General features: G+C 45.3%; 1 protein-coding gene across 1 annotated transcript in view; it reads right to left on the bottom strand.

The window, feature by feature from the left end:
- The window catches only part of CACNA1A (calcium voltage-gated channel subunit alpha1 A), a 163,898-nt gene that overhangs the window by 80,708 nt on the left and 69,902 nt on the right, over window positions 1–13,288 (bottom strand). Inside the window, exons 7-10 of the mRNA XM_087816760.1 lie at window positions 12,887–13,002; window positions 11,711–11,773; window positions 10,586–10,675; window positions 2,719–2,928 (exon numbers count right to left, since the gene is read on the bottom strand). Coding sequence (XP_087672886.1) covers window positions 2,719–2,928; window positions 10,586–10,675; window positions 11,711–11,773; window positions 12,887–13,002 — 479 coding nt within the window. The remainder of the gene's footprint in view (window positions 1–2,718; window positions 2,929–10,585; window positions 10,676–11,710; window positions 11,774–12,886; window positions 13,003–13,288) is intronic.

The following is a 13,288-nucleotide window of genomic DNA, read 5'->3' as shown; positions in this document are numbered from 1 at the left end:
TGCGAGGGTATTTTTTCCATTGATTTTTAGAGAGAGAGGGAGATATCGATGTGAGAGAGACAACTGATAGGCTGCCTCCTGCATGCACTCCAACAGGGGCTGGGGATCGAACCTGCAACCCAGGTATGTGCCCTTGACTGGGAATCAAACCCGTGACCCCCTAGTGCGGGCCGATGCTCTAAACACTGAGCCACACGAGCCAGGGCTGATTAATCTACTTTTATATGCCTGAGCTCCAAGGGAAAGTGGAAATCATAACAGTGTCCTATTTGTAAGTCCCTTGTGTTAAGAGATTTAGTTGGAGCATCACAGGGAATCAATCTAAGGCACAGTTTTTCTCCCAACTTGGAAAACCTCTCTGATGTCCCCTGGAACTCCTATCTTGCTGATGTCTAAAAGTCTTGAGCAAGACAAAGCCTTTTTGTTGTTGTGTGAGAAAGCATAACAGTGCAAATGCTTCTGGGAGAGAAAACATGGGTATTTTTTTGCACTGGCAAAGAAATGTCTAATATTAGGTCTTTTTCTGAGAGGGCTTCTTAGTGGGGCAAGAAGGGCATGGGTACTCACCTAATGGACGGAAGGGAAAGGTAACGAGGGCTTCTGAGGGGAAGAGAGCAGACAGAAAGGGAAGACAGAGGACTCACACTTCCAAGAATTTCAATTTGGGTCACATAGCTAATTCCGTTTGAAGGTCAAGGGTGTTTGCTATATCATTCTTTTAAGAGATGATCTGAGCTGACTCAAGGTCCTGTGCACTCATTCCTGTCAAAACATTCCCTTAGTTTCCGGGACTTCAGGGAGCTCCCAGTGTTTGAGGGAAACTCTAGGGTCTCTAGGACCTCCAGGACCAAAATATCAGTGAAGGAAGTCTGTCCATAGCATCTGGTGCATTCCTAGAACCACCAGAAGCAACTCTGGGAGGGCTTAAGTTTCCAAGAAGCTTGTTCCCCAGTTCCCATGGAAACATGATAGTCATTGATGCACAGGACCATGGCATTGGTGGGTCTGGAAGAAACTTCTGGGCCATTGAATCTAATTTCCACCAAGTACAGATGAGGAATTTGAGACTGAGAGAAACTACTACATCGATTTTAAGACACACATTTTTGTTCACATTTTGACATTTCTGAAATTGGGGTGTATCTTAAAATCGGCATGTCCTAGTTTAAACAGCAGCATTGTTTCCTTTCTTAGTGGAACATAAAATAAAAGACTGTTTTCTAATTGAAGATGTCTTCAATTAATGGATATGTTAATGGCTTGTCCAAGGTCAGAGAGCAAGTTAGAGGCAGGCATTGACACCCAGGCCACCTGTCTGCCATCTTGGAGTCTGAGTTCAAATCTTGACTTCACCATGAACTAGCTGTGTGACCCTGGGAAAACTACTTAACTTCTCTGTGTCTCAGTTTTCTCAGCTGGGGATAATTTAAGAACCTTTATAGACACAAAGGCCCAGGGCAGAAAGTTCCAACCCTCTCTTCCTGAACCAGGACAGACAGATCAAGGTGATTAGTGGGGAGAATATGGGAGATTAAAAATAGACTATCAGAGGAGGTTAAGACTAGAAGTAGAGTCCTCATTTGTAAGAGACTCCAGGGGGATTACAGTAATTACTAAGGTTGGAACTAGGTCAGGGCTCTTGGAAGGAGAACTGGACCCTAGGGTGTGTCCTGGGAAGGTCAGCCAATGTGAATGGAAACAATGAGGGTTACAAGGAGACAGTGACCTGGACCAGGCTCCCAGGCCTCTCTAGGCTGAAGATTCGACTGTCTCCAGTGGCTGTCTAGGACAATTTTGAACAATGTCAGAAGGGCAGAGAATCCACAGACCTAAGTCAGATAAGCCAGTAGATGCAGGAACAGGACAGCCATCAGGCAAAATGATTTTGGTAAGCTCTCACTCAGGGGCTACAAGCCAGAGCCAGGGCATCCACTTGCCTACCTCACTACCCAGCCATGACTCTTGTTGATTCCTCAAAGCTCTTTACTTTTAAAAATCTTGGTCAAAGGTCTCCCTACATTTCACTGCTTCTCCTCAACCCCACCTGGCCACTTTTGATATTATTTCATGCTAATTCTTAGAATATGGGAATAAGCCCAGAAGGGGAAAGCCTTAGGGGTCCTGGGACCCACTGAGGGAGCAAGATGCTCTCACATTTGTTGGAGGGGATCTTCTAAGGAATGAATTTCAAACACAAGGAAGTCAAACAGAGCAGGAGAGGAAAGGGGAAAAAAGCAGGTTTGATAAAAGAGGGGAGAAGCAAAAGTCAGAAATAAGTGGAGAAAATGGGGCTACTTTTTGTCCCTAAGGCACCCCCATCTCTGAATCACAAATTATTTATTTCAACATTCCCAGAGATGCACCTAGAAATTTCATGTATGTTTTTATCTCTATCTGGCTTTCTTTCGGTCTCTGCCTCTCTCTATTTCCCTTCTAATGCCTTCTGCATCATTACCCCTATGTCTCTCTCTTAGAAAGGGAACACAGAAGTGTTTGGTGGCCTGAATTCCAGCTTCCAGCTCTCAGGCCCAAAGAAGCTGGGGCCTGTTATTGTGGAAGCAGCAACATCAGCATCAATCCCAGTTATAGACATGGCCAAATGAAAAGGCAGATTCAACAAGGACCAAAGAAGGGACACATACTACCAGAGAAAAACTGGAAAAAAGGCGCGAGGAAGGGATCAGAGAGCTGGTGGGGGCAGGGCTGGGTGGTACTCACAGAGGAAGTCGGAGAGCCACTCGGGCTGGTTGTAGTGAACGATAGCAACACACAGCGTGTTGAGGGCTACCAGACTGAGCACAGTCCAGTAGAAGGCCTGAGTTTTGACCATGCGGCGGATGTAGAAACGCACCCTCCTCTCCTTTTTGTGAAAAAAAGTCGAGTTCTCCAACTTGGCACTTTTAATGCTGGCTCGGGCAAAGGGAGACCCTGCCAGGGAAAGGATGAAGAATGTCAGGGTGTTCCTGTGGAGGAAATGAACCAACGCGCGGCCCAGGCATGATTGTGGCCAGGGAATCCATTAGCCTCCCGAGCAAGCCCTCTGGCCCAAGGGAACCATCATGACCCAAGGGCTCAGCTTTCCAGAGATGAAGCTTAAAAGGAGATGTCCCTGCAAATAATGGTATTGGAAATAACCAATGTGTCAATGGAGAGGCTGACGGCTCTCATTGCCAGAGCCAACCTTCTGTGTCTCCCTGTCTTGGTGACATCTGATGACTCTGGGGGTCATGCTGTGGGGCAGGATGAGGCAGGAGCCTCTGCTCAGGATCCTCCAGTGCAGGAGTAGAAAAAAGAGCAACATGGAGCATGCTTGGAAAGCCTCCAGGAAGAGGCACGAATAGGACCCTAGTTTTCCATGGACACTTCACTTTAGAAATGATCACTGAGTAATGAATCAGCTCTGCTTGCACATGTTTTTGTTCTTAAGCATTTAGGAAGCACCTACTATGTGCCAGGCTGTGCTCCAGTGCTCAGAATACTCTAGTTAGCAGACAGAGTTTTACCTTTCTGGGACTGATGCTCCAGTGGGGGAGATACATAGCAAACATAATATAATAAAATAGCTAATAGAGTAATAGAAGGTGAAAAGTCCTTTGGAAAAAATAAAAAGTAGAGCAGAATAAGGGGACTGGGAGCTTCAGAAGGGACCACAGAGCAGGCTTCAGTATTAAATCAAGTGGTCAAGGTAAAGGTATTAATCTAAGTCACGTTAGTATCTTAGGCTGAGTAAACAGCAAGACAGGAATGTATCTGCCTGAAATATTTGGGAAACAGCATAAGGAGGCGAGTATGGCCAGGGTGGAGTGGCTGAGAAGAGAAAGAGGTGGTGAGGACAGGTAGGTAGGTGACAAGGCAGGTTGTGAAGGGCCTTGTGTGCTGAGGGAGTAACTGGTTTTGTTCTGAGGTTCTGCCCTGACCCAGGCACTCACAGGCGCCCTCCCGCTGCTGTGAGAGGAACAGATTGTAGAGGGCATGGGCAGGAGTTGTGGGACCAGGGAGGAGGCTTCTGCACTAGTCCAGGCAAATGATGATGGGGGTTGGACTCTGTCATGGCTAAGAAGAATGAAGAGTAGGCAGATTTGGGATATATTATTTCAGGTAAATGTCAACATTTGCTGATGGATCAGTGTGGGTGTGAGAGAGAGGGAGGAGCCCAGGTTACCTTGAGTGCCAAAAGGGATAGAGCTACCATCCACTGAGGGGCAGGTTTGGTGGGAAGGTCAGAGGTCAGGTTTGGATGTTTATTTTATCTTTTAAAATACCGCTTGAAAACCTTCAATTGCACCCACCCATTTGTTTATTTACTGTTCTTCATTGGTTCATTCATTATTTCATTTAGTCATCAGTTTTTTCATTCATTAGTGCACTCATTTATTCATTCCTTAGTTCATTAATCAGTACATTTATTTATTCATTTATTAGTGTGCACCTCTGCTCATTCATTCATCCATCTGTTCATTTGTTATCATTCATTCATTCATCTATCCGTCCATTATTCATTTGTTCATCCACACACTCCTTCATTCCTTCATTTGTCCATTCACCTGTCCATCCATCTAGCATGTTCATCAATCCCATCCCACAGCCAGGCATGCCCCAGGCAAACATCTTGTAGGGCTCCACTTTCTATTAGCAAAATTCTAAACAGAGGTTGCGAGTTGGCACTCCAGGGACCATACTGGTTTATCCTGAGTTTGTAAAAGTTGAAATTATTGGTCCACATTTAAAACCTCGGAGAGTCTCCCATAAAAGTATAGATTTCAGCTTCTCATGACAGAAAATAGCTGACCTTTATTGGACATTTAGTAGGCACCAGGCATGGGGTGGGGGAGGGGAACGACACATTTGACATGAACCTGCTTGCTCCTCATTGCAACTGTAGGAAGTAGGGACTAACATTAGCCCATTTTACAGCCAAGGAAACAGAGGCTGAGAGGGGTCTGGTGATTGTTAAGAAGTACGGAGTCAGTTCAGAGCCCGTGTTCTAGGCACTCACTCCTGGAACATATGACCATGGGGAGGGGCCACATTCCCACCTGGCAGCAACTGGTCAGGGCCGGGGCTGAACTCTCCCCTCATGTCCATTATTTGTTTGACTTCATAGGACTTGAGAACCCAGGGAAGCTCCACATGGCTCTTCCCAGTTGGGGTATTTCTGGACCCACAGGCATCCATCCACAGGGCATGGCAAAGGGAAATGAGATTCCTAAAGGTCTCAGGGGTCAGGGAGGGATATTCACAGGGAGAGAGTGATCTTACAGTGAGCAGGGCCTTCCTGACCTCCACTCCTGTTGGAGTCATACTGAAAACCTGGCTCCAGCTCTCTCTCTCTCTCAACTTCTCTCTCTGGAGCACATGCAAGCCTTTCTCCCTTTCCTTCCCCCAGGCAGGTTTTCTTTGCCTTTCTTTCTCCTAAGCTCCAAAGGCCCATCGTTTGCCTCTGTAACTTGTTTCCTGAGTCCATTTCTTCTACAGCTCACTTCTTCTACCTCTGTGGCTCTCTAAATATACTTTTGCTTGTGATTTGAAAAAGCACACAAAAAACCCTGTCCCCATCACCAAGGTGAGTGACCTTGGGCGAGTCACCCTGCATCCTGGGACTCTAGTGCCTCCATCTGTAAATCAGGCACAACCACACTTCCCACCTCACAGGGCTGTTGGGAGGAATCAGTGGGTTAATACACCCTAGCATGATGTTGGTGTAAAATGGTTATTAGGCCTAAAGTCTCCTACTGAACCCCAAGAGCTGAAATCAAGACAGTCCACATGCCAATTCATGGAGGAAGTCTTTCCTGATCACCAGGCCTGGAGATATATCCCACAACAGGCATACCACTCATCAGGAAGGGAGAGGGAAGTGACTATGAACTGAATACCTACTATGTGCCAGGTCCCCATACTAGCTGTGTTCTGTCACCTATATTTATTCCATTTTATATTCACTTTGACCCATGCTCTGTTTTTCTATACATTCTTGTCTCTACTTTTTCTCTGTGGTCTGGAACTATAATTGTAAGAAATCCTTAGGTTTTAAAAATAATTTTAATAAGATATTTTATGAAACCCAATATTTCCAAAATATTATCATTTCAATATGGAATCAACATAGAAATATATTAAAGAGAGATTTTACACTTTTTCTTTTGGGTGTTAAGTTTTCCAAATCTGGTATGTTATTCTGAAACACATCTCAGTTCAGACAAGTCACATTCGAAGGGTCAAGAACCAGAGGAGGCTAGTACCAGTCTGGAAAGTTCCATGGTGAGGGCAGCAGGATGTCACTATCAAGGCTTAATCGGGGGATTTGGGGCAATTTAGATGCCTTTAAAATTCTCTGTAAACGGAAATAGGTGCTGCCTAAGTTGTGGGTTGAACTGTGTTCCTCAAAGAGATGTGTTGAAGTCTTAACCCCTGGGACCTGTCAATGTGACCTTATTTGGAAATAGGGTCTTTGCAGATTAAGGTCAGACTCGATTAGAGTGGGCTCTAAATCTAATGACTAGTGTCCTTATAAGAGAAGAAGAGACACAGAGACTCACAGGGAAAGACCATGTACCAAAAGAGGCAGAGATTGGAGTGACATATGTACAAACCAAAGATTGCCAAGAATTACTGACAACACCAGAAGCTAAGAGAAAAGCATGGGACAGATTCTCCCCTGGAGCCTTCAGAGCCAGCACAGCCCTGCCAACACCTTGACTTCAGTTTGGACTTCAGCCTCCAGAACTGTGAGAGAATAAATTTCTGTTGTTTTAAGCTTCCCAGTTTATGGTACGTGGTGCCCGCAGCCCCAGGAAACTAATTCAGCCCACATGGAACTTATATCATTAAAGTCGGATTTTTCTAGAGACATGTTGCTGTGATGGCAGCTTCTATTCAGCTCAACTTTTCCTATAAATGACTCAAGCTCTGTAAATTCATCAACTGTAAATGAGGCCACTTTACAATGTGTTTACCAGCAAAGAAACAGGATTTTTGGTGGGTTTGCTGGTTAGCAAACGTGGTCCCAGGAGACCAAGTCACTGGCCCTTTTGAATCCATTTAGAAAGCTGAAGGTCACCTGCTTTCTTAATAGGTGCCGCAGGACACCATCAGGTTTTATTCAGTCTGACAGCTTCGTGTTTCAGTTTCTCCGTGTCCTTTTAGACACGTTTATCAAATGCCAGCCTGAAAGCTGGGTTCTCCAAGTAGCGAGTTTCGTATGTTGGCACGCGTTCGAGAGCAGGGTCCCCCACAGACAAACCCTCTGTGACTGTCTCCAGTGGGTTCCTGGATCGCCCCCTGCTGTGAGCTGACCTGTGTCCCACCAAACCATGTGTTGAAGTCCTAACCCCCAGGACCTCACGATGTGATGTATTTGTAGGCGAGGCCTTTAAAGAGGCAATTGAATTAAAATGAGGTCATAAGGTTGGGCTCTAATCCAGTGCGACTGGTGTCCCTATACTATGGGAAGAGATTAGGACACAGGCACACAGAGGGAAGATGATGTAAAGACACGGGGAGAAAAGGACCATCCTTACGCCAAGAAGAAACCAACCCTGCTGATGATGCCTTGGTCTCAAACCTCCAGCTTCCAAAATGGTGAGAAAATAAGTTTCTGTTGTTTAAACCACCCAGCCTGTGTTTTTTTTCTTATGGCAGCCCTAGAGAACTAATAAAATCTCCCCATTCCATGTAAAGCCGAGTGTAGAAATGCCTCCTTCAGAAGCTTTCTTTGCTTTTCCACCAAACAGATTCCTCCCCGCCCTGTAGAGCCATGAGATTCCTTATAATTAATTAGTCCCCATTGCTTTTATGTAACTTTAAACTTACCTAAATACTTTTCTGATTTCAAAAGTAACACATGCCACTAATTCATACATTCCAGAAAAATATCACATAAAACATGAGAATCCCTCACAATCCTCCAATTTCCACATCTTTTAAGTACATCTGACTCTTGTGGACAAGAAGGGCACTGTAGTAAATCTAACCAAAAGCAACCTCATGGGGGATCTGATCATAAATTCCCACCAGGGCAGATCATAGAAGGTAGTCATACCCCAGGCATATAGTTTTAGTAAAAGATTTATCTTGTCTTAAGCAAGCCCTGTCCATTGTTTCTGTGCATCTAGGTTAACAGACCTTTGAAATACATCTTTCTCAGATCCCTAAGAGGCATAACCACCCTCATAATCTTGTTAACTATCCTGGAATCCAATCCCCACCTTGTTTTCTATCACTTTCATGTAATCTTCCTTAATTTCCCTCCTGAATCTCAGATGTATAAAAGAAGCTGCAAACTGCCATTCTCCAGAGCATTTGAGGTCTTGCTTCATGGCAATGTCATCAATTTGTCTCTAATAAACTCTTATAAAATTCTCTAGCTTTGGACATTTCTTACATTAATACACTCCTTAATATTGTCTTAAAATGGGATTGTACATTTTACATAATGTCATGTAACTTGCTTTTTACACTGGTAAATATATTTCAAACATCTTTCCATGCCAGTAGAAAGAACTCCATTCTTTTCCCTGGCTGCATAGTATTCCTCTGTATGTAGATACTATAACATCTTTAACTATCTTCCCAATTTTGGCCACATGCGTTGTTTCTGGTTTTTACTTTTTTGAACACCAGAAACAATGCCGTGGAGAAGAAGCTGTACATAGGTCCTCTGCATACGTGGAGAAATGTTTTGAAGTGGAAATGCTAGATCAAAGAACATAAACATCTAGAATTAATTAATTTCAAATTATTTAAATAATGCCAAACCATACACTGCAAATTATACTCCTGCCAATGGCATACAACAATGTTCATCTGCTCACATCCTTGCTGACATCAGGTAGTAGCATTTTTCATCTGTTTTCAAATGACTGATGAAAAAAACCATTTCCCTATTAATTAAAAGCAGGTATCTAGTCTTATTAATAGAGGAGGTCCTGACTTGGGGAACCTCAATTTTTTTTCAGTGCCTGGCATTTAATAAATGAACAAAAAAGGTTATCTATCAAAATATAACAAACAGGTTAAAAAAATGGAGGCAACCTAATTGGGAAAACATACAGAACAGACAGACCTGACTGATCAAATGCAAGGAGCACTGATGGAGCACCATAATCCTTGAACTTGCTGGAAGGAACGAGACAGATGTGGGAATATAACTAGTTCATCATTAAGGGAAAGAGTGTTCCGGCTAGAGATTAAAAATGCAAATGAAAACTTTAAGGTATCATTACAAACCGGCTTCACTGGGAAAGGAAAGGAAACGGGGTGGGGAATCTGTGAATGCATGGGTGCTTGGCAGGTTTAGAAATGGGTTCAGTGTTTCTGAAACTCAGAAGCGCTCTGTGTATAATGAGTTGAAAAGCTGTTAATATCTTTGATCCTGTAATTATCCCCAAGGAAACACGCCCCAAGGGTGGGGGAGTAATTGTACATAAGTGTTCGCGGCGGTGCTCCTCGTAAGGGCAGGCACAGGAAGCGGCCCCAACACCATGCCACAGAGCCACAGCGAAGCGGCTCTAGTGCCGCCACCCTTATGGGTTCGAGACTGCAATGGAAATTCTGTCGAAACTCAGTGGTAAGGTGAACAACGAGGGTCGAGTGGGAAAAGCAGAATATAAAATAGTTGGTGCGAGTGGATTAGAAACATATGCATATATGAAATTCTCTCCTTCCTTTCCTTCTTCACGCCCCCCTCCCTCTCCCATCCTTTCTTCCCCTTGTTCCAGCCACACAGTTCCCCCACCAGCCCAAATGCTTTCTTCCTTCTGAGTCCTGTGTTATCTCCTCTGCCTGGATGCTCTGCCACCACCTCGTTCACCCTTGGAATTTTTAAAACCCATTTCAAAAACTAAGATATTCTCTTTGGAGAAGGTCAAAAGCAACACAGTCTCAATGAAGAGGGGTAAGCAGGAAAAGGGTAAGTGTCCTCTCCCACTTCAAACTCTGCCCTTCGCCATAACCAACGGCAACGGTCTAAGCACAGCCCTCTACATGCTTCTCTCTGCTTTCACTGCCCTGGCAAACTCCTATCCAGCCTTTAGTTCTCAGCTTCAATGTCACCTCCTCCAAGAAGGCTTCCCTGATCACATTCACTCTCCCAAGGCAGGCCAAGCCCAGGGTGTCTCCTCTGCAGTGCCATTATTATGACAGGTTTATTTGTGTAATGATCTGTTTAATATCTATTTCTTGCACTAAATGGCAAGCTCCACGTGGGAGGGATATGGTCTCTGTCTTGTTCACAACTGGGCACCTAACAAGAGCAGCCCCTTAATGAGTCCTAATGAATAATATTATCATCATGAATAATGAATACATAATAATATCATCATGAATAATGAATGAATAATGTCAGGCAACATTATTGGGAGCTTATATTTGCCAGGTGCTGTTCTAAACGCTTACTGTGGATCATTTAGTCTCATCCTCCCAGCAATATTAGAAGATAGGCACCGCTATTATTCCCATCATCACATTGTCCTTCAGGACACATAGGTGCAAAGGGGCAGAGTTGAGACCCAAACCCAAGCAACCCGGTGCCCAAGCTCTCAGCTCCCACCTCCCAGGCGATCAGCGGTAAACAGGAGCGACTCACCCACAGAGGCAATGTCGGCTAGCTGATCCTCAGCCTCCTCGGGGTTGAGCAGGTCTGTCTTGCTCTTCTTTATGGTGGCTCTCCGCAGAGCTCCAACAATGGAAACATGGCAAGAGAAAAAGACGTGACCCTTTTTGCGATAGCAATGATATCAACCGAGTGTGCCCTCGGGACCAGGAGCTCTGCCAGGGACGTTCTAGGTGTCATGGGATTTAACCCTTGTGGCAATCCAGTTTGGTGGAAGTAACAGTATGCCCATTTTACAGATGTGCAGACTGGGGCTCAGGGAGGCCACATCACTTTGCTCAAGGGGTAAAGGTGAGAATCAAGTCTGGTTCAGTCTAAGTCTGGGATCTCAGCCACTGTATCCCCTCTGGGAGCCCCAGGACTGGATATATAGTGACTCCTATGAAGACAGTCCACCCCTTGACTTTAGCGTACTTGCTAGGCAGGCTGGGACTGTGGCCACCCTCGCTCAGTATTTAGTCTCTACTCCCCCAAGAGCTCTCCAGGGCACAATGAGTTGAGGCATTAATTTCCAATGAAGTGACTCAGACACCCCCAAGGGTAATCTCTTCCCTTTCTCACAAATAGTAAAATGCAGTTTGTAACCTACGGGATGGAGTCCCAGCTCCTTTACTTCCTTCTTACTCCTGGTATTTTCAATCAAAACTTGTTCCATTAGCTGAATTTCTAACATACAAGATTAGTGTCCTTAACAGTAAGCTGGATTCTTGATGAAATTATTATTATTATTATTATTTTAATTTAACAAAAACAGGGTGCTGATCTTGAGCTGGGCACTGTTCTAGGCATTCTATTTGAAGGAATTAATGTAACCCTCATATTATGGTCATGCCCATTGTGCAGATGAGAAAAAAGCAGAAGTTGGGCTCATGGTTAAGGCAGAAAGGGTGGGCGAGAAGATGCAAACTCTGCCGAGATCCTGAAATCCCACAAGGAAGGAGATTTCTGCCATTCCTCGTATCTTCCTGACCCTGACTCAGTCTCCTGTTTGTTCCTGACATTACTTGGACCCTGGACATCCATTCCCTGGAGGCCCCTTAGGACTAAGTAGCCTATTCCCCCATCTCCCTGGGACCCACCCAGAGCCAGGTTCAGGACAGTTACCATCAAAGGGATGCCTCTGCTCCCCGTCAGTTTCATCCTCGGCGAGGATCACCTCTTCTGAGGAGGAAGAGCACATAGTTAAGCTCTAGTGTCCAGAGGACTCTCCTGGGGATGGGTTCCCTTGGACCAGAAAGGAGAAGGGTCTGCCCGACCACCTCCCTTTGCTGATGGCAACAGTTCAATCAGCCAGAGATGTGCTGCTCAGTTACTTCTGACTCACAGCCTCACTTCAGCAGAAATAGTAATAGCCAAATGATCCCCACTTCCCTCAAAATAAAAACCAACCTTACCACAGTTTATAGGGCTTTGCCTGACCCAGCCCTGTCACCTCCCTGCTTTCCTCTCCTGCCATTCTCCCTTTCACTTTGCTCCAGCCACACTGGCTTCCTTGTTATGACTCAACTCTGCTCAAAGCTCAGGGCCTTTGCACTTGCTGTTCCCTCTGCCTGGAACACCCCTCCTCTTGACATCCACATGCTTCCTTCTCACTTTCTTTAGGTCTCTGCTCAGATGTCACCTCCTCAGAGAGACCCTCTCTGGTAACCCCGCCTCCTCTGACCATTTTCTGCTTCCTACCCTGCTGTAGTTTTCTTCTTAGCATTTGGCAACACCCAACATTATATGTCTTTGTTTATTTTCTGTCTCCCTCACTGAATATAGGAGCTCTGTGGGCAGGGATTTGGTCTGTTTTGTTCACTGCAATATCCTTAATGCTTAGACTAGTGCCTGGCACACAGTGGGTGCCACTAAGTGTTTTTTGAATGGCCGAGCCAATAAACATGTGCTCATTGTGTGTCAGGCACTGCTCCTCCTAAGTGACTTAGCCTGGATTATGTCACTGAATTCCCAATCAGCCTGATGAGGTGGGTAGTATCATTATCTTTGTTTAATAGCTGAGGAAATTGAGGTACAGGGAGGTGGCAGAGCTGGGATGTAAACCAAAGTCTGGCTGTAGAGCTTGCAACCATTATGTGATGTCCTGCCCTGGCTTTTCCAGGAAGTTTTACTATCTTATTCTGGATTCTTGTTACTAAAAGTTGGGACTACCAGTTCAGCTCTCTTTCTCCTCCCATCACAACCCTTCCCTCGTCCAACTCCAAACTGCACGTCCAACTCTGTGCTCTGAGGCCTGGGCGCCAACGCTTGGGCCCCAGGATGAAAGGGCCTCACCTGCTTTCGAGATCCACTCCATGTACCCGTTGAGCTCTCGTTCAATCTGTTGCTGCCTCCTCAGCTTCAGAAAAGCCCGCCGGTTCTCCACCCGCTCCCTCTCTTTGGCAAACTCCCTGCAGAGGCACAAAAAGCACAAAAAAGCCAGGGTTGGCTGTTTTAGATATTTTAGGGAGCGTGTGCACATGTGTGTGTATTGGGGGGTTCAGAAGTTTCTGGAGGGCAGAGGATTTCGAAAAGTGGAATCAGGTCTTCTGGGGAAAACCAGGATATTCTAGGAGTGGGTACCTGCCAGAATCCCACATTTCCCAGCAATTGCGCCCAGCTGGAGAAAAAAGCAAAACCATAAACCATGCCATGCCAGCCACTGCCGGCTGCGCACTCCATTCTCATTCTCTGTGC

This window comes from Miniopterus natalensis, chromosome 4, assembly GCF_054644295.1.
Source record: "Miniopterus natalensis isolate mMinNat1 chromosome 4, mMinNat1.hap1, whole genome shotgun sequence".
Lineage (NCBI taxonomy): Eukaryota > Metazoa > Chordata > Mammalia > Chiroptera > Miniopteridae > Miniopterus > Miniopterus natalensis.
The sequence above is the reverse complement of the archived record's forward strand: the minus strand, read 5'-3'. Positions and strand labels throughout refer to the sequence as shown.